Genomic DNA, 27,268 nt, shown 5'->3' with positions numbered 1-27,268 from the left:
GACAACTAATAAATACACTGAATTCCAAAAAAAAAGCCATGGCCCATGTAAGTTGTTGTTTTCTTGTTCCTCATTGAAGTAGTCCTCTTTTTTTCCTATAGGTCGTGTGAATATTTGCATTCTTCATCCTGATATTGTTACCTAACCGAATATCACACAGTAACTTGCCAGTGAGTGAGTAAGTGATTGTGCCAAAAATATAGGATCTTCCTTTTTTGCTCATCTCTCTAACCAGTTTATATACTCATTCAATAAATCATTACTTATTTCCCATATGCTGAGTCTTCTGCCAGAATAAGGAAAGAACATAAATAGTATCCTTTTGAGGGAAATATTGATGTTCCTCTTGTCAGAACTTTGGTTTGATGAACTGATTTAACAAATATTTATTGAATACCTACTATGTGATGGGCATTCTTTTAGGTAACTAGGAATAAATCAGTGGGGGGTAAAAATCAGACACATACAAATCATTTCCTGTGGAACTTGACTTGTAATGAAAGAGACAGAAAGTAAATAATCAGCTTATATAGTACAAGACTTAAGACACACAAATATATATATGTACATATGTATTATGTATATACATTATATATATATATATATATATATATATATATATATATATATATATATATAGTCAACTCTCCATATCTGTGAGTCCCACATCTATGGATTCAACCAACTGTAGATTGAAAATATTCAGGAAAAAAAATTCCAGAAAGTTCCATAAAGCAAAACTTGAATTTGCTTCATGCAAGCAACTATTTACATAGCATTTACATTATATTAGGTATTATAAGTAATCTAGAGATGAGTTAAAGCATGTGGGAGGATATGTGTAGGTTATACGCAACTACTATGCCATTTTACATGGGACTTGAGCATCTGCAGCTTCTGGTATCTGTGGGGGTCCTGGAACCAATCCCCTGTGGATACCAAGGGATGACTATGTATATGTAATGAACAAAATCATTGTATGGTAAAACTAAGACGAAAGAGCAAATATATGTCTTATCAATCAATAACTGTATATGAGTTCTTTTTGTTTGTTTGTTTTGTTTTAATATTAATTTTTGGGTGCATTGGGTCTTTGTTGCTGCACACAGGCTTTCTCTAGTTGCAGCAAGCAGCGCTACTCTTCGTTGCAGTGTGTGGGCTTCTCACTGCGGTGGCTTCTCTTGTTGTGGAGCATGGGCTCTAGGCACATGGGCTTCAGTAGTTGTGGCACGTGAGCTCAGCAGTTGTGGCTCACGGGCTCTAGAGCGCAGGCTCAGTAGTTGTGGCTCATGGGCTTAGTTCCTCCGTGGCATGTAGGATCTTCCCAGACCAGGGCTCGAACCCATGTCCCCTTCATTGGCAGGCGGATTCTTAACCACTGCACCACCAGGGAAGTCCCTGGATATGAGTTTTAACATACCTATTAAGAGAGAAAGTCTTTCAGATTGAGGCACAAAGAAAAATTCAACTCTCTGCATCGGACGCTTAAGTGATTCAGTGATTCAGAAAGTTTAATAAAAGGATGGACAGATTATACCAGGCAAATGGAAACTAAAGGAAAACATACTAAACTTCAGGCCACATCACACCATTAAACATGGCAAAGAGGGACTTCCCTGGTGGTCCAGTGGTTAAGAATCTGCCTTCCAATGCAGGGGATGCAGGTTCCATCCCTGGTTGGGGAACTAAGATCCCACATGCTGTGGGGCAACTAAGCCCATGCCACAACTAGAGAGTCTGTGTGCTGCAACTACAGAGCCCATGCTCTCTGGAGCCTGTGCACCACAACTACAGAGCCCATGCGCTCCGGAGCCCATATGCTGCAAGGAAAGATCCCACGTGCTGCAACTAAGACCCAACACAGTTGAAAATAAATAAATAAATTAATTAATAAATTTAAAAAAAACATGGCAAAGAAGGACACTACATAATTCTAAAGTGTAAATTTCAAAGTGAAGCTAAAATAGTTATGAATTACCTACATATAAAATATTACAGCAGCAACTTTCCTAAAACAAATAGAAAAGCAGATAGAAGAAGAAATAGATTCTTGCCAGCAGTAGGGGACATTAGTTAACCCTCTTAGTCAAAGTCAAGACAAGTGGACAAAATTTAGTTAAGGATATTGAAGTACTAAATCACATACTCCATCAGATCTATCTTACTAATATACGTTATATGCTAATAGTAGTGAATATGCATTTTTAAAGTATCCATGGACCATTCAGAAAAAAATGACAAAATATTAGGCTGTAGTAAAGCCCAAAAAGTACAAATGGTAGACAATATTCTCTGAACACAGTGAAATACAACTAGAATTTAATTACAGAATCAGAAAAATTGTTATTCTTACCAGCAGTTTATAAAATCTGTCTTAGTAACTGCTGATTCAAAGAAGAAATATAATCTAAAAAGTGAAAAATTTCTCATGTCAGTGATAGCACTACATATTGGAACCCATGGAATTTAGTTAAAGCAGGACTCTAAGGGAAAAGTCATAGATTTAAATGCTTCTAACAAAAAATAATGAAAATTTGTAAGTTAAAAATAAGTAGAAAGAAATCTGAAAGGGATTTACAAAGATAAAAATTACATGTGTTACAAAACAGGAAAAAATTATAACTAATAAGATAAATCAGTAAGTTAAATCACTAACCTTTGAATCATGAACGAAAAGGGAGAAAGCACAAATTTACAAAACGAAAAGGGGAAAATCCACAGAAACAAAGGAAATTCAATAGACTCTTGAAAAAAATACTTTATTTGATTCTTTGCAAATACGTTTTATTTATTCACATATGTACCATTTCCAATTGCTCTCTCTTCTTGAGATCTGATTTTCTGTTTGGTATCATTTCTTTTTGGCCTGAAGACATTTCCTTAGCATTTCCTGTAGTTTGTACCTTCTGGTGACTAATCCTCTCAGCTTTCTTTATGTGAAAATGTCTTTGTTCCTCCTTTATTTATAAAATAAGTCAGGACTTGCATCCTCCTCCTCCATTTTCTGGAAGAGTTTTTTTTTTTATAGAATTAGTATTATTTATTCCTTAATTGTCTGATAGAATTCACCAGCAAAAAGCATCTGTGGTAGGCAGAATAATGAGCCCCCCTCAAAAAAAAACTGTCTACGTGCTAATCCTAGAACCTGTGAATAGGTTACCTTACGTGGCAAAAGAGACTTTGCAAATATGATTAAATTAATGCTTTTTAAAAAATAAATTGGTTTATCTATTTATTTTTGGCTGTGTTGGGTCTTCGTTGCTGCACGCAGGCTTTCTCTAGTTGCAGCGAGTGAGCGGTGGCTGCTCTTCGTTGCAGTGCACGGGCTGCTCACTGTGGTGGCTTCTCTTGTTGCAGAGCATGGGCTCTAGGCATGCAGGCTTCAGTAGTTGTGGCATATGGGCTCAGTAGTTGTGGCTTGCGGGCTCTAGAGCACAGGCTCAGTAGTTGTGGCGCACAGGATTAGTTGCTCCGCGGCATGTGGGATCTTCCTGGACCAGGGATTGAACCTTTGTCCCGAATTGAATCCGGCAGGCGGATTCTTAACCACTGTGCCACCAGGGAAGTCCCTGAAATTAATGCTTTTGAGATGGGGAGATTATCTTGGGTTATCTGAAGAGTCAGGGTCAAAAGAGGATGTGAGTATGGAATATGCATACTTCAGTTAAAAAGATGCAACATTACTGGCTTTGAAGATGGAGGAAGGGGGCCATGAGCCAAGGAACGTAAGTAACCTCTAGAAGCTAGAAAAGGTGAAGAAATGGACTCTTTCCTAGAGCTGCCAGAAAGGTACACAGCCCTGCCAACACCTTGATTTAGTCTAGTAAAACCCTTGTTGGACTTCTAACCAACAGATCATAAATTTGTTTTAAGCTACTGCATTTGTGGTGGTATGTGCAGCATCAGTAGAAAACTAATACACCATCTGAGTTTAGAGTTTCCTTCATGGGGAGACTTTAATTTCTTTAATAGATAAAGGGCTTTGGGTTTTTTTTTTCTTGAATTAGTTTAGTAATTTGTGCCTTTCAGGGAATTAGTTTATTTCAACTTAGATGTCAAATTTATTGGCATAAAGTTGTTCATTATATTCCCTTATTATCATTTTAATGCCTGTCAGATCTACAGTAATTCACACTTTTAAATTCCTGATATTGAAAATTTATGTCTTCTTTTCTTGATCAGTATTCTAGCAGCTTGTCAATTTTATTGGTCTTTTCAAAGAACCAGCTTTTAGTTTTACTGGTTTTTCTCTCTAGTTTGCCCTTGCTGTTTTGCTGATTACTGATCTTATTTATTCTTTCCTTTGTTCTGTATATTTTAGATTTAACTTTCTCTTATTTTTCTAGCTTAAAATTCCCTTTCTACTTTCACCCATGGGTTATATAGAAGAGTGCTCTTTAACTTCCAAATATGTGGGAACTTTTTCAGATCTTTCTGATAGTTCATTTTTAATTTAGTTCTGTGGTGGTCAAGGAACATACTCTGTAATTTCTATCCTTTTAAATTTATTGAGATTTGTCTTATGGCCCAATATGTGGACAATTTGGTGAATGCTCCATGTGCAATTTTAAAAAAAGGGTATTATACTGTTGGGTAGAGTGTTTATCAGTTAGGTCAAATGTTTGTAGTGGTGATCAACTCTTTTATATCTTTACTAATTTTTTTTTGTCACTTGGTCTATCAATTACTGAGAGAGGACAGTTGAAATTTCCAGATACAATGGTGGATCTGTTACAGTTCTGTCAATTTTTGCTTTATGGTATTTTGAAGCTGTGTTATTAGGTGCATACATATTTAGGATTGCTATATCCTCTTGACAAATTGACCCCTTGATCATGAAATGTTCTTTTTGATAATATTCTTTGTCTTGAATTCTGTTCTCTTTATTAACATAACTGATTCAGCTTTCTTTTACTGTTTTCTTCATGGCATATCTTTTACTGTTTTCTTCATGGCATATCTTTTTTCCATCCTTTTATTTTTTTTAATTAATTAATTAATTAATTTTTATTTATTTATTTTTTTTGCGGTATGCAGGCCTCTCACTGCTATGTCCTCTCCCGTTGTGGAGCACAGGCTCCAGACGCGCAGGCCCAGCGGCCATGGCTCACGGGCCCAGCCACTCCGTGGCATGTGGGATCCTCCCGGACCGGGGCACGAACCCGTGTCCCCTGCATCGGCAGGCGGACTCTCAACCACTATGCCACCAGGGAAGCCCCATCCTTTTATTTTAACCTATTTTAAGTGTATCTCATATAACAGCATATACTTTGGTTCTACTTTTTTACCCAGTCTGACAGTCGCTGCCTTCATCTATCTACACAGGGTTTAGCAAACTATGGCATGCTGGCCAAATCCAGCCCACAACCTATTTTCCTATGGCCCTCAACCTAAGAATGGTTTTGCATGTCAAAAGGGTTATAAATAAGTAAAGAAAAAAGAATATGTTATAGGGACTATATGTGATCCACAGAGCCTAAAATATTTATTACCTGATCCTATTCAGAAAAATTTTGCTGACTTCTAGATGGACCACGTAAATTAAATGTAATGATTATGTTTTAATCTATCATCTTATCATCTATCCTTTCTTCCTTTTTTTTCCCCTATTTTTCTGCCTTCTCTTGGACTAATCCTGTATTTTTTAGTATTCCATTTATCGCCATTATAGGATTATTAGCTGTACCATTTTTGTTTTGTTTTGTTTTGTTTATTGTTTTGGGGGTTGTTCTAAGGTTTCCATTGTGATTTTAAAAACAAAAAAATCTTGGGCTTCCCTGGTGGCACAGTGGTTGAGAGTCCGCCTGCCGATGCAGGGGACACGGGTTCGTGTCCCGGTTTGGGAAGATCCCACATGCCGCGGGGCGGCTGGGCCCGTGAGCCATGGCCGCTGAGCCTGCGCGTCTGGAGCCTGTGCTCCGCAACGGGAGAGGCCACAACAGTGAGAGGCCCGCGTACTGCAAAAAAAAAAAATCTTACTAGATCTTCCAATAATTTTACACAACTTCATACATAATTCAAAAATCTTAAAACTGGATATTTCCATTTCCCCTTCCCATCTTTTTTGACTACTGTTTTCATATATTTTATTTCTAAATACTTTTAAACCACACATGATTTTTTTTCTTTTTTTCTTTCTTCCTTTTTTTTGTGGGGGTGTGGTGTGCCACACAGCTTATAGGATCTCAGTTCCCTGACCAGGGATTGAACCCAGGCCATGGCAGTGAAAGTCCAGAATCCTAACCATTAGGCAACCAGGGAACTCCCAGTTTTTTTTCCTTTAAATGGTCAATTATCTTTTAAAGAAATTATGAGATGAAAACAATATCTTTCTTATTTACCTCCGAACTTATCATTTCTAGCACTCTTCATTTCTCTGTGGATAGAAGTTTTTACCTATAAATTTTTTCCACCTGAAATTCTTTCCACCTGAAAAACTTCCTTTAACATTTTTTGTAGCAAGGTTTGTTACTCTCAAAAAAACAAACCAACAGTAACAAAAATAAAACTCCAATCTTTATTTCACCTTCATTTGAGGGATTTTAATTGGAAATAGAATTATAGCCTGACAGCTTTCTTTCAGCATTTTTTTCTTCCAGTTTTATTGAGATCTAATTTACATACAGCACTGTTTAAGTTTAAGGTATACAACATAATGATTTGACATACATACATCATGAAATGATTATCACAGTAGAGTTAGTAAAATCCTTCATCTCATGTAGATACAAAAATAAAGAAATAGAAAAAAATTCTTTTTCTTGTGGGAACTCTTAGGATTCACTCTCTTAACAACTTTCATAAATAACGTTCAGCAGTGTTAATTATATTTATCATGTTGTACATTACATCCCTAGTACTTATTTATCTTATAACTGGAAGTTTGTATCTTTTAACCACCTTTATACAATCCCCCTCCCCACCCCCTGCCTCTGTTAAATGCAAATCTGATCTCTTTCTCTATGAATTTGTTTGTTTGTTTTTGAAGTATAACTGACCTACAACACTATGTTAGCTTCTGTTACACAACATAGTGACTTTATATTTTTATACATTTCAAAATGATCACCATGATAAGTCTAGTTATGGTATGTCACCATAGAAGAATATTACAGTTATCTACTATATTCCCCACACTGTACATAGCAGTCTTTCTTTCTTCCTCCATCTCTCTCTCTCTTTCTCTCATTATTTTTGGTTACTGATCTCTCAAGTTCAAATGCATTTTAACAACTCTGCATGTTTTACACCCTCCCCCAACTTTTCCTGTTTTTATCATATTTTACATCTTTTTATTTTGCATATATGTCCCTTAACTACTTAATGCAGATTTAGATGATTTTACTACTTTTGTCTTTTAACCTTCCTACTAGCTTCATGGCTAATTTACTACCTTTACTGTATAATTGCCTTTACAGATGAGATTTTTCCTTCTGTAATTTTCATGTTTCTAGTTGTGGCCTTTTCTTTTTCACTTAGAGAAACATTTTTTTGTAAAGCTGGTTTGGTGGTGCCGAACTCTTTTAGCTTTTGTTTGTTTTTAAACTTTTGGTCTCTCCATCAAACTGAATGAAAGCCTTGCCAGGTAGAGTACTCTTGGTTAGGTTTCTTCCTTTCATCACTTTAAATATATCATGCCACCCCCTTCTGGACTGCAGAGTTTCTGCTGAAAAGTCAGCTGATAGCCTTATGGGAGTTCCTTTGTATGTAACTTATTGCTTATCACTCTGTTTATCCAATCTTCTCCTGAATTCTTTGAACATCTTTACAATCGTTACCTTGAACTCTCTATAGGGTAGATTGCCTATCTCCACTTCACTTAGTTCTTCTTCTGGGGTTTTATCTTGTTCCTTCATTTGGAAGATGTTTCTCTGTCACCTCATTTTGCCCAGTTGGTTGTTTTTATTTCTGTGTTTCTGATAGATCGGTTACCTTTCCCAACCTTGGAAAAGTGGCCTTTTGTAGGAGACGTCCTCTGTGTCCCAGCAGCGCTCTCCCCTCTGGGCACTAGAGCTATATAGTCTAGGGGTGCCCCAGATTTGGGCTGCGTGGGTCCTTCTGTTGTGGTGGGCTGACTACTGTGGGCAGTCTGGTAGGTGTGGCTGGCTCCTGGTCCAGTTGTCTGTCAGGCCCTGTCTTATACTGAGGCTGATGGACACTGGTTGGCAGAGCTGGATCATGAGACTGCTGGCAGTGGGGCCCACTGGTGGGTGGAGCCAGTTTCTGGAGTGGGTGGTTGTGGGGCTGAGGGTCCCAGATCTGGTGTCGGCATGCTGGTGGATGGGACCAGTTCCTTACATGGTTCGCTGCAGGGCCCAGAGCTGCTACTGGCCTGCTAGTGAGTGGGGCATACCAAGGTTATGAAAGGGAGATGTGCTCTGTCCATCTTTGGAAAATATAGTCTGCACTGGGTGTTTACTAAAGAATTTGCATTAAAAGTAAAAATGCTTAGTCATAATGAGGAAGAAAAATCATCAGGTCCTTTTTCTGAAGATGGAGATTTTCATAAGAAATTTTGGAAAAATTTACAACTATTTAACTTAGTTGGGAACCTCTATTTATTTTCTAAATTTCTAGATGAGTGATTAACAGAAGTTTTCCACCCTATGCTGGAGGATGTGTGTGCAGAAATTGAATTGTTTAAGAGTATGTGGGCACTCTGCTTTAGTCTCACTAAATTTATTTTTGACCCATACAAGCTTCCAGCCTTAGCCTATGTACTCACTGTACCATCCCTTTCCTGCAGTGCCTTCTTTTAGCAGTGCTTCTTCCTTTTGAAAAATGTTTCTTATAATTTCAAAAACAGTACTGTGATTTGTCATTTTAGGGGTTGGTGATGTTCAAAGATGTGGCTATAGATGTCTCTCAGGAGGAATGGGAATGCCTGAACCCTGCACAGAGGAATTTGTACAAAGATGTGATGTTGGAGAACTATAGCAACTTGGTTTCACTGGGTAAAGTTATCTGCCTCTAATAATTCAGAATCTGTTTCTTGGAATTTCTGCTTTCTCCACTATGAATTTCAGGGCTACCTTTCAAATAACTAGATGAATTTTCTCTTTGTGCAGAAATGAGCACAGCCATTTCTACACAGGTGGAGTTGCACCTTCATTTTCTCTATCCTCACATCTTACTCTGGTCCTTTCTTATAATTGACTTTATTCCTTGAAAATTAAGGAGCAGAATTGAAATTCTATACCATTAAAGCATAACATGGGCTTCCCTGGTGGCGCAGTGGTTGGGAGTCCGCCTGCCGATGCAGGGGACACGGGTTCGTGCCCCGATCCCGGAGGATCCCACGTGCCGCGGAGCGGCTGGGCCCGCGAGCCATGGCCGCGGAGCCTGTGTGTCCGGAGCCTGTGCTCCGCGACGGGAGAGGCCACAGCGGTGAGAGGCCCGCGTACAGCAAAAAAAAAAAAAAAAAAAAAAAAAAAAAAAAAAAGCATAACATAGTCGAAGAAACCAGGCTTTGTCTTTTGTTTCACTTGCAATGTGCTAAATGTGCAGATGCACTAGTGTAGATAAAACTAAGCGCATGGGTCCTGGGTGCAAAGCTCTTTAGCCTTCCCAATTAGTGTAGTAATGGACTGAGTCAAGAAATGTCATTTACATTTACAGCTCAAATGAACACTGTTCTATTTACTGCAACAAATGTAAACAATTTGCATTTGGAAGTTACGTTCTAAGAACTTTACATTTAACATGGAAAAGTATCTGAGAATAAGTATTTCAGGAAACTCCTTTTTTTCTCAAAGGAAAATAAGGAGTGAAAACTTATATAACTTAAAGAGCATTTTACCATCTATTTGTTTGTTTTGTTTCTTATGATCCTGAGTTTACCTGTATATGAGAATTTGACTTTTCTTTCTTCTCTAGACCTTATCGAGTACCATCTTGTCCTGTAGGTTTTTTAAAATAAATTCTGAAACACAGTATTTGAATACTTTCATTTCCACCTCATCTCCATTTCTTTTCTTATAACCAGGACTTTCTATTTCTAAGCCAGCTGTGATCTCCTCATTGGAGCAAGGGAAGGAGCCCTGGATGGTTATGAGGGAAGTGATAGGAGAACAGTTCCCAGGTGAGTGAGCTATAGTCAGGAAGCAGAAATTTGTTGTGAGGAGTAGGCCAACTGGTAAGAATGTTGGTTATATTAAGGTTATAAGGTTAATGTAAGGTTGTATTCGACAGAATAATTAGGGAAAATCTGATTTCAAAACTTATTGCAGTGTTACAGTAATCAGACAATGTGGTACTGGCATAAAGACAGACATATAGATGAGTGGAATAGAATAGAGAGTCTGGAAATAAACCCTCAGATATATGACAAAATGATTTTAGATAAGAGTGCCAAGACCATTCTATGGGGGAAAGGACTGTACTCTTAACAAATGGTGTTGGGGAAACTGGATACCCACATGCAAAGGAATAAAATTCCTTATGCCATATACAAAAATTAACTCAAAGTGGATCAAAGAACTAAATCTAAGACCCAAAACTATAAGACGCATAGACGAAAATATAGGGGAAAACCTTCGTGACATTGGATTTGGCAGTAATTTCTGGGCTATGATACCAAGGCACAGCAAAAATAGACAAATGGGAGTACATCAAACTTAAAAAACTTCTGTTCATCAAAAGATGCAATCAACAGAGTATTAATTAAAAAAAAATTCATACAAGTTGCTTTGCTAGGTGATGAGAATACATTTTTTAAATGTTATAAAGACATTTTTAATCTAGTAGTGGATCGAGAACATATGAATATATTTTCTAATAAAATATTTAGGAAAAATTAATTGATTAGAAATTGTGAAAATTAAAGCAAATGACTACATTGAGGCGATGGAGATGGTAGAGGGATGATTAGAAAAGAAGGAGTAGGACCCTAGGAAAGTATAGGGTCCTGAAGGCTAAGAGCAGGTTCATTCCACAAGTTAGAGCAGGGGTCCCCAACCCCTGGGCTGCGGGGGTTGAGCTCTGTTGATTGCATCTTTTGATGGACCGGTACTGGTCCACAGCCTGTTAGGAACCGGGCCGCACAGCAGGAGGTGAGCAGCGGGAGAGTGAGCAAAGCTTCATCTGCCACTCCCCATCGCTTGCATTACTGCCTGAACCATCCCCCACCACCCCCGGGGAAAAATTGTCTTCCACAAAACCGGTCTCTGGTGCCAAAAAGTTTGGGGACCACTGAATTAGAGGTCTTTGATGATGTCTGTAACTCATAGTACTCCAGAGCTATGAAAAGAGTATATTTCTGTTGTTTTAAGCCACCTAGTTTGTGGTACACTGTTACGTTGATTCTAAGAAACTAATACAGAGGTGAAACATGGAAAAATGATATATACTTTCCTAAATGTTTTGCTTTCATGTAAGATGTTATTCTTTTTACTAATTTTTGATACCTGGTCAGGCCTTTCCTTTTGCATATATGGTGTGGTGATTTCTTTTTAAAAGTTTTTTACCTTGAAATAGTTATAGATTCACAGGAGGTTGCAAAGAAATGTACAGGGAAGTTCCATGTACCCTTCCTCCAGCCTCTCCCAGTGTTAACATCTTACACAACTATAGTACAATATCATACTGAAAAATTGACATTTTTATAATCCATAGAAGTTACTCAGATTTCACTACTTATATACACACTTACTTGTATGTGTGTTTCTGTGCATATGTATAGCTCTATGTAGTTTTATCATATATAGCCTTGTATCACTACTACAACAATCAAAATAGATAGTACCATCACCACAAGACTCCCTCCTATTATCTCTTTATAGCTACACCCATCCCTTTCTCCCTTATTCCTAGCTCTTGGTAACCATTAATCTATTCTACATCTATATAACTATGTTATTTCATGAAGTTACATAAATGGAATCCTGCAGTATGTATCCTTTTGAGATTAGCTTTTTTCTTATATATATATATGTATGTATAACATGAATGTAAGGAATATATATATACACACATATGTAAACATATATATATATGTTCCTTACATTCATGTAAAAGTTTGTACTTGAAAATAAGTCTGGGATAAAGCTCAAGTATGCAATTGCTGGGTCGTAAGGTAAGCTCATTTTTAGTTTTGAAAGGAACTGCCAAACACTAGCAGTGTATGAATGATGCATTTCACTGAATCCTAGTCAGCACTTGGTGTTATCAGTTTTTCATTTTAACCATTCTGATAGGTGGGTAATGAAATTTCATTATAGTTTTTATTTGAATTCCCTTAACAGAAAATCATGTTTATTTGCCATCTGTGTGTCCTCTTCAGTGAATGTCTGTTCATGTCTTTTGCCCATTTTATGATTTGATTGTTTGGGGTTTTTTGCTGTTGAGTTTTCATAGTTCTTTATGTATTCTTTTGGGTTGGCCAAACAGTTCGGTTTTTTCTGTAAGATGGTTCTAGTGCGCTTAGTTGTCTTTAACTTCATTCAAAACAATTTTGTTAGATTGTATTGTGATACCTGTCATATCAGAGTACATTTTTTAAAAAAATCAAAATTGGTGAATTTTTGTGTAGCCATTTTAGTACTGAAGATGGAAGAAAAGAAGCAACATTTTCAGCATATTATGCCTTATTATTTCCAGAAAAGTAAAAACACAACTGAAATGCAAAAAAAGGTTTGTGCAATGTAGAGAGAAGGTGCTTTGACTGATCGAACGTGACAAAAGTGGTTTGCGATGTTTCGTGCTGGAGATTTCACACTGGATGATGCTCCACAATCGGGTAGATCAGTTAAAATTGATAGCAATCAAATCGAGACATTAATTGAGAACAATCAACGTTACACCACATGGGAGATAGCCGACATACTCAAAATATCCAAATCAAGCGTTGAAAATCATTTGCACCAGCTTGGTATGTTAATCACTTTGATGTTTGGGTTCCACATAAGCGAAAAAAACCTTCTTGACCATATTTCCGCATGTGATTCTCTACTTAAACGTAATGAAAATGTTCTGTTTTTAAAACAAATTGTGTCAGGCAATGGAAAATATATACTGTACAATAATGTGGAATGGAAGAGATCATGGGGCAAGCAGAGTGAACCACCAAAGGCCGGTCTTTATCCAAAAAGGTGATGTTGTGTATATGGTGGGATTGGAAGGGAGTCCTCTATCATGAGCTCCTTCCGGAAAACCAAACTATTAATTCCAACAAGTGTTGCTCCCAATTAGACCAACTGAAAGCATCACTCAGTGAAAAACATCTGGAATTAGTCAACAGAAAACGTATAATCTCTCATCAGGATAACGCAAGACTGCATGTTTCTTTGATGACCAGGCAAAAACTGTTACAGCTTGGCTGGGAAGTTCTGATTCATCCACCGTATTCACCAGACATTGCACCTTCGGGTTTCCATTGATTTCAGTCTTTACAAAATTCCCTTAATGGAAAAAATTTCATTTCCCTGGAAGACTGTATAAAGCACCTGGAACAGTTCTTTGCTCAAAAAGATAAAAAGTTTTGGGAAGATGGAATTATGAAGTTGCCTGAAAAATGGCAGAAGGTAGTGGAACAAAATGGTGAATACGTTGTTCAATAAAGTTCTTGGTGAAAATGAAAACTGTGTCTTTTATTTTTACTTAAAAACCTAAGGAACTTTTTGGCCAACCCAATAGATAGGCCTTTGTTAGATATGTGACTTAAAGAAATAATTTCTCCAAGTCTATAATTTGTGTTTTAATCCTTTTAACAGGGTCTTTTGCAGAGAAAAGTTTAATTTTGATGAAGTCTAGCCTTTATTCATTTTTTAAATCTTATGAATTGTTAGGGGGTTTTGTTGTTTTTTTTTTGTTTGGTTTTGGTTTTTGGTGTTAAGTCTAAGGACACCACCTAGGGCTTCCCTGGTGGCGCAGTGGTTGAGAGTCCGCCTGCCGATGCAGGGGACACGGGTTCGTGCCCCGGTCTGGGAAGATCCCACATGCCGCGGAGCGGCTAGGCCCGTGAGCCATGGCTGCTGAGCCTGCGCGTCTGGAGCCTGTGCTCTGCAGTGGGAGAGGCCACAACAGTGAGAGGCCCGCGTACTGCAAAAAACAAACAAACAAACAAAAAAAACACCACCTAGTCCTAGGTCCTAAAGATTTTCTCCTATTTTTTTCCTAGAACTTTTATAGTTTTACATTTTCCATTTAAATCTGTAATCCATTTTGAGTACCTTTTTGTAGAAGATGTGAGACTTCAGGTCAAGGTTTAACTTTTTGCCTATGGATGTCTAATTCTCCATCACCATTTTTTTCAACAAGTTATCCCTCCTCCATTGAGTTGCTTTTTCACCGTTATCAGAAATTAGTTGAGCACATTTGTGTGGCTCCATTTCTGAGATCTATGTTCTGTACCATTGATCTTTGTAACTATTCCTCTGCTAGTACCATACTTTTGATTACAGCAGTTATATAGTAAGCCTTAATATTGGAAAGAGTGATTCTTCCCACTATATTATTTTCCAAAAAAAATTTTTGGCTATCCTTGGGGCCTTTTTCTTTGCATATAAATTTTAGAATAAGCTTGTCTCTTTGTACAAAAAAACTTGCTGAGATTTAAATAGGAATTACGTTAAACCTATAGATGAAATTAGAGAATTAACATCTTTACTCTGTTGAGTCTTCCAATCCATGAACACAGCATTTCTCCAAGCTTTTTTCCTTTGATTTCTTTTATTAGCGTTTTATAATTTTCATCATATGTTTTCTGTACATGTTTTGTTAATTTTTTACCTAAGTATTTCTTTTTTTTAATCTTGGAGCATTTGTAAGTGGTATTGCATTTTTATTTTGGTTTCTATTTGGTCATTGTCAGTGTACAGAAATTCGGCCAATTTTGTATGTTAATCTTGTATTCTATGACGTTACTCAATGAACTTATTAGTACTAGTTAGTACTAATACTAACTAGCACTAATTTTTCCTTGTAGATTCATTCTTGTAGACAATCATAATCTGCAAACAGAGTCTTTTTTTTTTCCTTTTCCAATCTATGCCCTTTCTTTTTCTTGCCTTTTTGTTGGCTAGAAATATGTTCTGTGTTGGATAAGAGTGGTAATAGTGGACATCCTTGCCTCTTAATTTTAGAGGGAAAGCATTCAGGGGTAAGGTCTTTTGCCATTAAGTATGATGTTAGCAGTAGATTTTTTTGTATATGCTGTTTATGAGGTTGAGGAAGGTCCCCTCTCTTTTTAATGCCCTGAGGTTTTTTTTAATGAATGTTAATATGATCATGTGATTTTTCTTCTTAGTTGTTGGTATGATGGATTACATTGATTTTTGAATGCAGAATCAGCCTTTCACACCTGTAAAAATTCCACTTAGTCATGATATATTATTCCTTTTATTCACTTCTGGATTTGATTGGTAAAATTTAATTCAGGATTTTTTCATCTAAGTTCATGGGAGATACTGGCCTGTAGTTTTCTCTTTGTGTGTGTGTGTGTGTGCGTGCGCATGCATGTGTGTGTGTACATGCTGCCTTTGCCTGCTTTTGGTATAAGAATAATAATGGCCTCATAAAGTAAGTTAGGAAGTGTTCCCTTTTCATCCTTTCGTGGAAGAAATTGATGTGAATGTTTGGTAAAATTCACCAGTGAAACCATCTGGACCTGGATATTTCTTTTTCAGGATCTCTTTTAAATTATAAATTCCATTTCTATAATAGTTATAGGACTATTCAGATTACCTATTTCATCTTGGCTGAGTTTTGGTAGTTTGTGATTTTCAAGGAATTGGTATATTTTTTCTAAGTTGTCAGAGTTATGAGTGTAAAGTTATACGTGGTGTTCTTATTATCATTATGATGGATTATCTATATATAATTATATATATATATATCCATGTATATAAAGGATATACATGTCCTTATAATCCTTCAAAAAATTTTTTTCTTTGAGACTTAATTTCACCCATAGATTATTTAGAAATGTGTTATTTGGAGGTGTTTGGAGATTTTCTTGTTGTCTTTCTTTTATAATTTGATTTTATTATGGTCTCATGTGAAAATTAGAGGGAGCTGTCTACAGGAGTCTTCCCTCACTTCTGACATCAATTGCAATTTCAAGGGTTTCTGAGACCACCCTTACATTTGATAATTCACTAAAAGGACTCATAGAACTCACTGAAAGCTATCATCCTCACAGTTACAGTTTATTACAGCAAAAGGATACAGATTAAAGTTAGCCAAGGGAAGAAGTACATAGGGAAGAGCCTAGGAAAGTGCCAAGTGTGGAGCTACCTGTTGTCCTCTCCCAGTGGAGTCATGGACGGTGCTAACTTTTCCCATCAACTATGTGGAACAATATGCATTTGGGCATATTGCCAAATAGAGAAACTCACCTGAGCCTTAGTGTCCAGAATTTTTATTGGGAATCCTTGTTGGCTACCCATGTGGCTGACCTTTAGTTTCCAGCCTCTCAGGAGGTAAAGCTGATACCTTTAGTCTCCAGTCTTTTTGGAGGAAAATTGTTGCCACATATCTCAAACCTTCCATTATAACCTTGTATCTCTTTTCCTCTTTATTTTTCTATAACATTTTTTTGCCATCTGACTTACTAATTCATTTACTAATGATTTATTAGATGTTATCTCAATAGACTGTAACTCTATAAGGGGATGCATTTTTGTTTGTAATGATATTTCCCTTTTCACTCCTAAGATTGGTTATTTGTACCTTTTCTCTCTTTTATGAAATAAAAATTTATTTTGAATTAATTTTAAACTTATGGAAGAGGTGCAAAATAACCCCAAAAAATCTCCCATATGCTGTTCACCTAGATTCACCAGCTGGTAATATTTTTGCCATATTTTCCTTATTATTTCATTTAAGTCTCTTTACCCTAAATAGTTATCTTTCCTAAGAGCAAGGATATTCTCTTACATTTCATAAATTCAGGAAATTTTACATTTATCCAAATCTATTGTCTCATTTATTGTCTGTATTATATTCCACTACTTTTCCAAATATTGTCCTTTTCACTTGACTCAGGATCTCACATTACATTTCTCTTTACTTTAATCTGAAAAGTTCCTCAGCCTTTCTTTGGATTTTATGGCTGGTATTTTTGAAGAATACTGGCCACTTTTATAGAATATCCTTCAATTAGAGTACGTTTGTTGGTTCTTCCAGATTAAATTCAGGCTATACATTTTTGGCAGGATTATTGCATTGGTGACCTATCTTTCTCAGTGTATTATTTAAGGAGGCACATAATGTCATTCTGTCCCATTATTAGTGTTGTTACCTTTGATCACTTGGTTTGGATGGTGTTTGCCAAGTTACTCCATTGTATTTTTTTTCTTTGTAATTAACATTTAATCTGTAAGGTAGTCTATTTTTCTTGACCAGTCTTGCCAGAAATCCTATTACATATTTGTTTCTGTTTTATTTATTCTGCCTATCTTTGTTTTTTACTTTATTCTACTTTTTGAGGTCTAAGTTTGCTATTCTTCTTCTAACTTCTTGAAATAGATGTTTAGGTGATTCACTTTAAGAATTTCTTTTTTCTATTTGCATTTAAGGCCATAGATTTTCCTCTAAATGTGGCTTTAGTTGCATCCTACACGTTTTGGTAAGAGGGGTAGAGAGAGCCCAGGGGGTATAGGACCTTATAGAGCATTATAAGAATCTTTTTTTCCTAAATGTGATGGGAAACTATTAGAGGCATTTGAGAGCAAAAGTTATGTGTTGTCACTAAGATATGATGTGTTTAGTGGAACAAGAAAGAGAGCAGGTGACCAATTTGAGAGTTACTGTAGTAGTATAACAATGGTAGCTTAGACTGTGATAGAAGTGGTGCTGATAAATTATTATGTCATTATATATATATTAAAGAACAAGTTGACCATGCTTGCTAATAGACTGTAAGTTGAGTAAGAAGAAAAAAACTAGGCTTTTGGCTTAACCTATTGGTAAAATATGGTTGCATTTACTGAGATGGGTTAAGCTGGAGTATGAATGAATCTAAAAAAAACTTCTATTTGGACATGTTATGGTTGAGGTACTTATTACATATTTACATGAAGATTTCAACTAGGCAATTAGGTGATAAATATGGAGCTTAGGGGTAAGATAAAAGCTAGAAGTATAGACATCAAAGGACACAATAAAGTGAAAATGCAACCTATGGAATAGGAAAAAAAATATTTGTAAGTCACGTATCTGATAAGGGGTTAATATCCAGAATATATAAAGAACTCCTACCAAAAACAAAAAACCAAACAACTCAATTTTAAAAATGAGAAAAGGATTTGAATAGATATTTCTTCAAAAAAGATATGCAGATGACCAGCAAACACATGAAAGTATGCTCAACATCACTAGCCACTGGCGAAATGCAAATCCAAACCACAGTGAAATATCACCTCACACCCATTAGGATGGCTACAGTAAAAAAACAAGTATAACAAGTATTGGTGAGGCAGTGGACAGACTGAAACCCTTGTGTTCGTGGGAGTGTAACATGGTTCAGCCACTGTGGGAAAAGAGTATGGTGGTTCCTCAGAAAATTATAACTAGAATTACCATATCATCCAGCAATTCCACTTCTGGATATATACTAAAAGCACCAACTTAAACAGATACTTGTACACACGTGTTCTTAGCAGCATTATATACAGTAGCCAAAAGGTGGAAGCAGTCTAGATTTCATCAACAAACAAATGGAGAAACAAAATGTGTGGTTGTCGTGTGTGTGTGTGTGTGTGTGTAATCCTGACACATGCTGCAACATGAATGAACCTTGAGGACGTTATGCTAAGTGAAATAAGTCAGTCACATTCAGAAAAATAACAACAAATACTGTATGACTCCAGTGATATGAGGTATCTAGAGTAGTCAAATCCATAGAAACAGAAAGTAGAATGGTGGTTGCCAGGAACTGGAAGAGGGAAGAATGGGGAGTTATTAATGGGTACAGAGTTTCAGTTCTGCAAGGTGAAAAAGTTCTGGAGATTGGTTGCACAACAGTGTGCACATACTTAACACTACTTCACTAAACACTTAAAAGTGGGTAAGATAGTAAATTTTATGTTATGTGTAATTTATCATAATTAAGAGGTATAAATTTAAGACTTAGTATTATATTATTGGTATTTAAGACAGACTGCTATTAAGGGAGAGAGTGTAGATTGAGGGCTGGCCAGAGCCTGAGTTCTGGGACATTCCAACATTTAGAGGTCAGGAAGTGGAGGAGAATTCATTAAGGGGAACTGAATATAAGTAGAGAGGTAGGAGGATAACCAGGAGAATATGGTATACAGGAAGCAAAGGGATTGATCAGTTGTGTCAGATGCTACTAATGAGTCAAATAGAGTGTTGACTGGCATTTGAGCACTGATTTTGGTAAAGTAATTTTGTTAGTTACTTTAGCTAGAAATGTTTTAACAGAGCTATGGGAGTTGAAATATTTATTGGAGTGGATTACAGAGAAAATGACTAACGAAGTCATTTGATATAACACAGAGTCAGGGAAAGGATGGTCTTTTCAGTAAGTGGTGCTGGTATCTATTGAAAAATAAGAATCTTGATTTCTACCTCACACTAGGTGGATTATAGATCTAAATATGAAAGGTAAAATAGTAAAAGCTTCTGGAAGATTATTTGAGTATATTTTTATGAATTTGGGATTAGACTATCTTAAAATTAAGAATTTCTGTTTATCAAAACATAGTATTAAGAGAGCAAAAGGGCCAGCCCCAGAGTGGGAAAAGATACTTGCATTATGTAGTGGTTATATCCAGAATAAATTAAGAATTCCTACAAATCAAAAAGAAAAATACAACCCAGAAACTACCCAAATGTCCCTCAACTGGAGAATGGATAAACAAAATATAGTTAGCTGTACAATTAAATATAACTCAGCCATAAAAAGAAATGAAGTACTGATACGTGCTACAGCATCACTGAACCTTGAAAACATACTGAGTGAGAACAGACACAAAAGGTCACATATTGTATGATTTCGTGTTTATGAAATTTCTTGACAAATTCAGAGACATAAAGCAGATTGGTGGTTGCTGGGGGTGGGGCGGGGAGGAGAATAGAACATGATCATGGGTGTGAGGTTTCTTTCTGGAATGATGAAAATATTCTGGAATTAGAGATCGGATGGTTGCACAACAGTGGGAATGTACTATAAGTTACTGAATTGTATGCTTCAAAATGGTTAAAATGGTGGATTTTGTATGTATTTTATTGCCCAAAAATTAATAAAAATGGACAAAACACCTGCATAGGCAATTTATTAAAGAAGATATCCCATTGGCCAATAAACATATGGCAAAGTATTCAGCCTGCGAAATTACAAATTAAACCACAATCCAGTATCACAACGCATCTGCCAGGATGCTTAAAAGAAGATTGACAATTACAAGTGTTGCTGAGGATATGAAGAACAGGAACTCTTTTAGAGTTTGATGGAATTGTAAATTAGAAAACTGTTGCATAGTGTCAACTGAAGCTGAACAAATGCATATCATCTGATGCAGTAATTTCACACCTAGAAGAAAGGAGTACTGTTTCCACCAAAAGAAATGTGCATGGATGTTGATAGCAGTACTAACCATAATAGCCAACAACTGGAAACAACCCAAATGATCATCGTTAGGAAAATGGAAAAATAAATTGCATTAGCATAGAATGCTTTATGTAACTGTTGGTCTCAAACAGTTCAATGGAAGGCTGTATTAGTTTGGATATAAGTTTGGCTGTATGTGACAGAGACACCCAAATAATTGTAGTTTAAACTATATAGAGGGTTAATTTTCTCTTTCATTAAAGTCCAGGCTGGAGTGGCAACTCTGTTCTGCAAAATCATCTGTGACAGACATGACATTAAATGCACATTGCAGCTGGCTTTGCTGAGGAATCAGAAGAATAACGGATATAGGGTGTGGGCAAGCTGACTCTTAAGAAAGTTCTCAGGACTTCCCTGGTAGTGCAGTGGTTAAGAATCCGCCTGCCAATGCAGGGGACACGGGTTTGATCCCTGGTCTGGGAAGATCCCACATGCCGCAGAGCAGCTAAGCCCATGTGTCACAACTACTGAGCCTGTGCTCTAGAGCCCATGAGCCACAACTGCTGAGCCCGCATTCCACAACTACTGAAGCCCATGCACCTAGAGCCCGTGCTTTGCAACAAGAGAAGCCACTGAAATGAGAAGTCTGTGCACTGCAACAAAGAGTAGCCTCTGCTCACCACAACTAGAGAAAGCCCATGGCAGCAACGAAGACCAAGGCAGCCAAAAATAAATAAATAAAAATTTTAAAAAATTAAAAAAAAAAGTTCTCAGAAGCTACTACATAATACTTCTGCATTTCTTTAGGCAGAATCCAGTTACATGGCATATTCTGCTGCAAAGGGTCCTGGGAAGTGCAATGTTTATATTGGGCAGCCTGTTCTCAACTAAAAACCAAGGGTTCAATCAGTGTACAAAAGGGGAATAATAGATGTTTGGGGACAACTAGCAGATATCACATGATCCTTTGGCCTGGTGGAGAGTGTTAAAATATACAGACTCTCATAGACTCTGATTCAGGTGATCTAGAATGTTTTGTAAACATCCATAATTGCAACAAATTCCCAAGGTGATTCTGAAGTGGATCAAAATTTCAGAACCACTGACTTGACTTGTTAATTAACTCCCTCACTTTTCTTTCATGAGCTTTCATTTCTTTGCATTCTCCTTACTCTATTTTCATTCAATTGCATCATGGTATTTAAGAGCTCCCCAAGCCTTTCATTTCTTATGTGAATTATTTTCAATTCTCTCTCTTTTCTACCAGAGGTATTTCAATTCTCTTGTAACACAAAACTAGCAATTAAAATGTGTTTCTTATCTTTCAGACTTGGTGTCCAAGTGTGAGTCCAAGAAGTTATCTCCAAAAAGAAACATTTATGAGACAGAATCATCCCAATGGGCTATAATGGAACCATTTAAAATCCATAGTCCTGAGAAACCCATTTTCAGAGATATTTGGGCATGCAAAAGTCAGTTTGAGAGACAACAGGGAAAACAGAAGGGCTATTTCAGGCAGTTTATTATCAACCATGAGCACATGCCCATTTTTAGCCAACATATTTTGTTCACTCAGGAATTTTATAATAGACAGAAAATCTTTGAATGTAAAGAATGTAGAAAAAACTTCAGTTGCCATTTATTCTTTAGTCATCACAAAACTCATTCTAAAGAAAAACTTTCTGAATGTAAGGTATGTGCAGAAACTGTTGATACATCATACCTTACTAAACAACAGAGAATTCAAAATAGTAACAAGTGCAGTGAATGTAAGGAATGTTGGAAGGCCTTTATTCATTGCTCACAACTTAAACAACATTTGAGAGAGAATTCATAAAGGTGATAAATACTATGAATGTAAAGAATGTGGCAGGGCCTTTTATTATGGCTCAGAACTTATTCTACATCAGAGAATTCACACTGGTGAGAAACCCAATGAATGTAAGGAATGTGGGAAGGCCTTTATGCAGCTATCACAATTTACTCAACATCAGAGACTTCATACTGGTGAAAAACCCTACAAATATAAGCAATGTGGGAAGGCTTTTATTTGTGGCTTTCAATTTACTGAACATCTGCACCTCCATACTGGTGAGAAACCCTTTGAATGTAGAGAATGTGGAAAGACTTTCAGGCATCGATCATCCCCTACCATACATCAGAGACTTCATACTCATGAGAAACCCTATGAGTGTAAAGAATGTGGGAAGGCCTTTAATTATGGCTCAGAACTTATTCTACATCAGAGAATTCACACTGGTGAGAAGCCTTATGAATGTAAGGAATGTGGGAAGGCATTTAGGCAGCGATCACAGCTTACTCAACATCAGAGACTTCATACTGGTGAAAAACCCCATGAATGTAAACAATGTGGGAAGGCTTTTATTCGTGGCTTTCAACTTACTGAACATCTGCGACTCCATACTGGTGAGAAACCCTATGAATGTAAAGAATGTGGAAAGACTTTTAGATATCTATCACACCTTACAATACACCAGAGAATTCACACTGGTGAGAAACCCTATGAATGTAGAGAATGTGGAAAGACCTTTAGTTATCACTCAAGCTTCTCTCACCATCAGAAAATTCATTCTGGCAAAAAACCTTATGAATGTAGTGAATGTGGGAAGGCCTTTTGTGATGGCTTACAACTTACTCTACATCGGAGGATTCATACTGGTGAGAAACCCTATGAGTGTAAGGAATGTGGGAAGACTTTTAGGCAGTGCTCACACCTCAGAAGACATCAGAGAATTCACACTGGTGAGAAACCTCATGAATGTATGATATGTGGTAAGGCCTTTAGACTTCATTCACACCTTATTCAACATCAGAGAATTCATACTGGTGAGAAGCCGTTTGAATGTAAGGAATGTGGAAAGACCTTTAGCTATCATTCAAGCTTCTCACACCATCAGAGAATTCATTCTGGGAAGAAACCATATGAATGTGGGAAGGCCATTAATCATGGCTTACAATTTAATGTACATCAGACACTTCATACTGTTGAGACTTCAATAAATTTTCTTCTCTCCCCATCCTAGTCTAGCATCATGAAATTATTTTTGGAGATACACTTTTTTTTTCTTTAAGGAAAATGTTGGTTAAATACTGGGTTTCATTAGTATTGACTTATTTTAGTAATCTTTGAACTCTTTTTTTTTCAAGTGGGAAAATGGAAAAGTTATTAAAAGGAAAAATATTCCTCTGGTATCAGTGCTGTTTCTGAATTATTGTAATGATCAGTACTGGAAATAAATTTTATAAAACTTTGTTTTCACTGAAACCAGTGATATGGGGCAGAAATAAAATGAAAACAATTTCTTCCCCTCCTACAAATCCCTGAAATAACCAGTATGTGTGTGTGTTGCTTCTTTCTTCGTGCTCGAACATATCTGCACATATGAAGGGTTTATTGCATGTCTGTGAAAGGATTTACCCCCTATAGTGACATATTTTGTGGCATTTTGCCCTTTACACTTAAATAATCATGGACGTTTTCCCAGGTCAATACTGTAGATCTGACTCATTCTTTTTAAAGTTTCAGAATATTTTAGTATGGGATGTATGCCAGTATTTTGAGCCATTCCCTACTGTAGACATTCAAATTGTTTCCACTTCTTTTTCACCAGAAATGATCGTGCAATAAACACTCTTAGATTGTCATTCTTATGTTTCTATTGGTAGATTCCCAACCATGAAAGTGTGTGTCTGTTCTGATGTTACATTAATTTTGTAGTTTAAAAAATGGGAAATAAAAGCAGACACTATAAAAATTCAAAAATTACCCAAAATAACGTGAAAATAAAATCTTCCCTAATATCTAGTCCTATAACCATCTGCTTTCCCTACACAGGGGTAACTATAGCTGTCACTTCTTTTGTATTCTTCCAGGAATTAAATTTTAAAAATTCTTTGGACAGAAGTGGATTAATCATAATCCATGATTCATGATGTTCTCATCAGTACACATTTAGCCTACTTTTAGTTAATTTTAATATATTAGAGGGATTTATAAACATTGTACCAACTATTTACTGCCTTTCTGCTCCAAATTCTTCATTGCCTGCTCTGCAATATTGGAACTCTTCTCTCTTGTTTATAACATTATTTATTTGAGTCCTATCTTTGTTTTTTTACCTGATTAGACTAGCTAAAATTTTTTCAACTTCATCTTTTCAAAGGACCAACTCAGTTTTATTGATCTTTTCTATTGTCTTTCTAGTCTTTATTTCATTTATATCTGCTCTAATGTTATCTTTTTTTCCACCTGCAGATTTTGGCCTTAATTCTTCTTTTTTTCTAGTTTCTTAAGGCATAAAGTTAGGTAGTTTACTTAAGATCTTTCTTTAAAAAAATATAGGCTTTTATCTCTATAAACTTCCCTCTTGAAACTGCATTTGCTTTATCCCATCTGCTTTTGTATGTTTTGCTCCTATTTTCATTTTTCTCAAGATACTTTTTGATTTCCCTTTTGATTTCTTTTCTGATCCATTGATTGTTAAGGAGTGTGTTTAATTTTCATGCATTTGTGAATTTTCCAATTTTCCTCCTGTTAATGATTTTTAGTTTCATAATATTGTGGTCAAAAGGATACTTGATATGATTTCAGTCTTCTTAAATGTGTTAAGATTTGTGCCATAACATATGATCTATCCTGGAGAATGTTCCGTGTGTGCTTGAGAAAAAATATGTATTCTGCTGCTGTTGGATGGAATGTTCTATGTATGTCCATTACATTCATTTGTTCTGTAGTGTTTTCTGTCTGGATGAACTATCCATTGTTGATAATGGGGTATTGAAGTTCCCTACTAATACTGTATTACTGTTTATTTCTCCGTTCAGTTCTGTTAATATTTACCTTATATATTTAAGTGCCCAGATGTTAGGTGCATATATATTTACAATTATTATATCTTCTTTATGAATTGGCCACATCCTAATAGTGATCTTTTTTATTCTCTGTGACAGATTTCAACTGAAAGTCTATTTTGTCTGATATAAGTATAGCCATCCCAGCTCTCTTTTGGTTACCATTTGCATGAGGTATCTTTTTCCATCCTTTCACTTTCAGCCTATGGATATCCTTAAAATGAGTCTCTTGTTGGTAGCAAAAAGTTGGATCTGTTTTTCAATCCCTTCAACTACTCTACTGATTGATTCAGCTACTCTACTATCTTTGGATTAAATAATTTATTTCATTTACATTTAAAGTAATTATTGATAGGTAAGGTCTTTTTATTGACATTTTGTTCATTGTTTTCGTTTTTTGCGTGTGTCCCTTTTTTCCTTTCTTTGCTATCTTCCTTTATAATTTGATGCTTTTTTTTTATAGTGCAATGCACTGATCCCTTTCTCTGTCTTTTGTGTATCTACTGCACATTTTTTCTTTGTGGTTACCATGAGGCTTACATAAAAAACATAACTGTTTATTTCAAACTAAGAACTTAACTTTGACCACATACAAAATCTCTATTATTTAACTTCTCCTCCCCGACCTTTAATGTTAATTGATATCACAATTTACATTTCTTTATTTCATGTATCAATAATAAATTGTAGTTACAGTTATTTTTGATACTTTGTCCTTTAATCTTTATACTAAAGTTCTGTTATTAACATGCCACTGTACTATAGTAGAGTATTCTGACTTTACTTTTACCACTGAGTTTTATACTTTCATATGTTTTCAAGTTGTTACTTAGCATCTTTTCATTTCAACTTGAAGAACTCCCTTTAGCATTTCTTGTAAGGTGGTCCAGTGGTAAACTCCCTCCTTGTTTGTATGGGAATTTTTTTTTCTCTTCATTTCTGAATGACAGCTTTGCCAGGTGTAGTTTTCTTGGTTGGCAGTCTTTTTTCTTTCAGCACTTTGAAGATACCACGCCACTCTCACTTGGCTTGCAAGGTTTCTGCCGAGACGTCTGTTAATAGTCTTAGGGGGGTGCCCTTGGATGTGACAAGTTGCTTTTCTATTGCTGCTTTAAAATCCTCTTTGTCTTCAACTCTTAAGAGTTTGATTATAATTATTTGGAGTTATTTAGGCTGCATGGATATGGGTGTTCATTTCCCTCTCCAGATTAGGGACATTTTCTATTTTTATATATATATATATATTTTGCGGTACACGGACCTCTTACTGTTGTGGCCTCTCCCGTTGTGGAGCACAGGCTCTGGACATGCAGGCTCAGTGGCCATGGCTCATGGGCCCAGCCGCTCCACGGCATGTGGGATCTTCCCGGACCAGGGCACGAACCCGTGTCCCCTGCATCAGCAGGCGGACTCTCAACCACTGCACCACCAGGGGAGCCCTATTTTTATATTTTAAATAATCTGTCTTCCCCTTTTTCTTTCTCTGCCTCTTCTGGGATTCCCATAATGCATATATTGATACCTTTGCTGGTACCCCATGATTCCTGTAGACTTTCTTTTGGTCCTCTGACTGGGTGATTTCAAATGAACAGCAAGTCTTAGAACTCACTGATTCTTTTTTCTGCTTGATCAAGTCTCCTACTGAAGTGCTGGCATTTTAAAATGTAGTCATTGTGTTTTTCAAGTATAGAATTTCTATTTGGTTCTTTTTTATGATTTCTACCTCTTTATCCTGTCTCATTTTGTTCTTGTATTGTTTTCCTGATTTTGTTTTGCTTTCTTGTAGCTCACTGAGCTTCTTTAAGATGATAATTTTGAATTCTTGGTCAGGCAGTTTACAGATCTCTATTTCTTTTGGGTTGGTTACTCATGCTTTATATTATT

The 27,268-nt window shown here is 36.4% G+C and overlaps 1 protein-coding gene across 1 annotated transcript; it reads left to right on the top strand.

Moving 5' to 3' along the window:
* On the top strand, window positions 1–23,556 carry ZNF461 (zinc finger protein 461). The gene is made up of 5 exons (XM_060084890.1): window positions 1–47; window positions 8,828–8,954; window positions 9,986–10,081; window positions 21,841–22,324; window positions 22,668–23,556. Exons 1-5 carry the CDS (start codon window positions 39–41, stop codon window positions 23,554–23,556), a joined length of 1,605 nt encoding a protein of 534 aa, XP_059940873.1. The 5' UTR covers window positions 1–38.
* The last annotated feature ends 3,712 nt before the right edge of the window (window positions 23,557–27,268 follow it).

This window comes from Mesoplodon densirostris, chromosome 19 (genome assembly GCF_025265405.1).
Source record: "Mesoplodon densirostris isolate mMesDen1 chromosome 19, mMesDen1 primary haplotype, whole genome shotgun sequence".
NCBI lineage: Eukaryota > Metazoa > Chordata > Mammalia > Artiodactyla > Ziphiidae > Mesoplodon > Mesoplodon densirostris.
The sequence above is the reverse complement of the archived record's forward strand: the minus strand, read 5'-3'. Positions and strand labels throughout refer to the sequence as shown.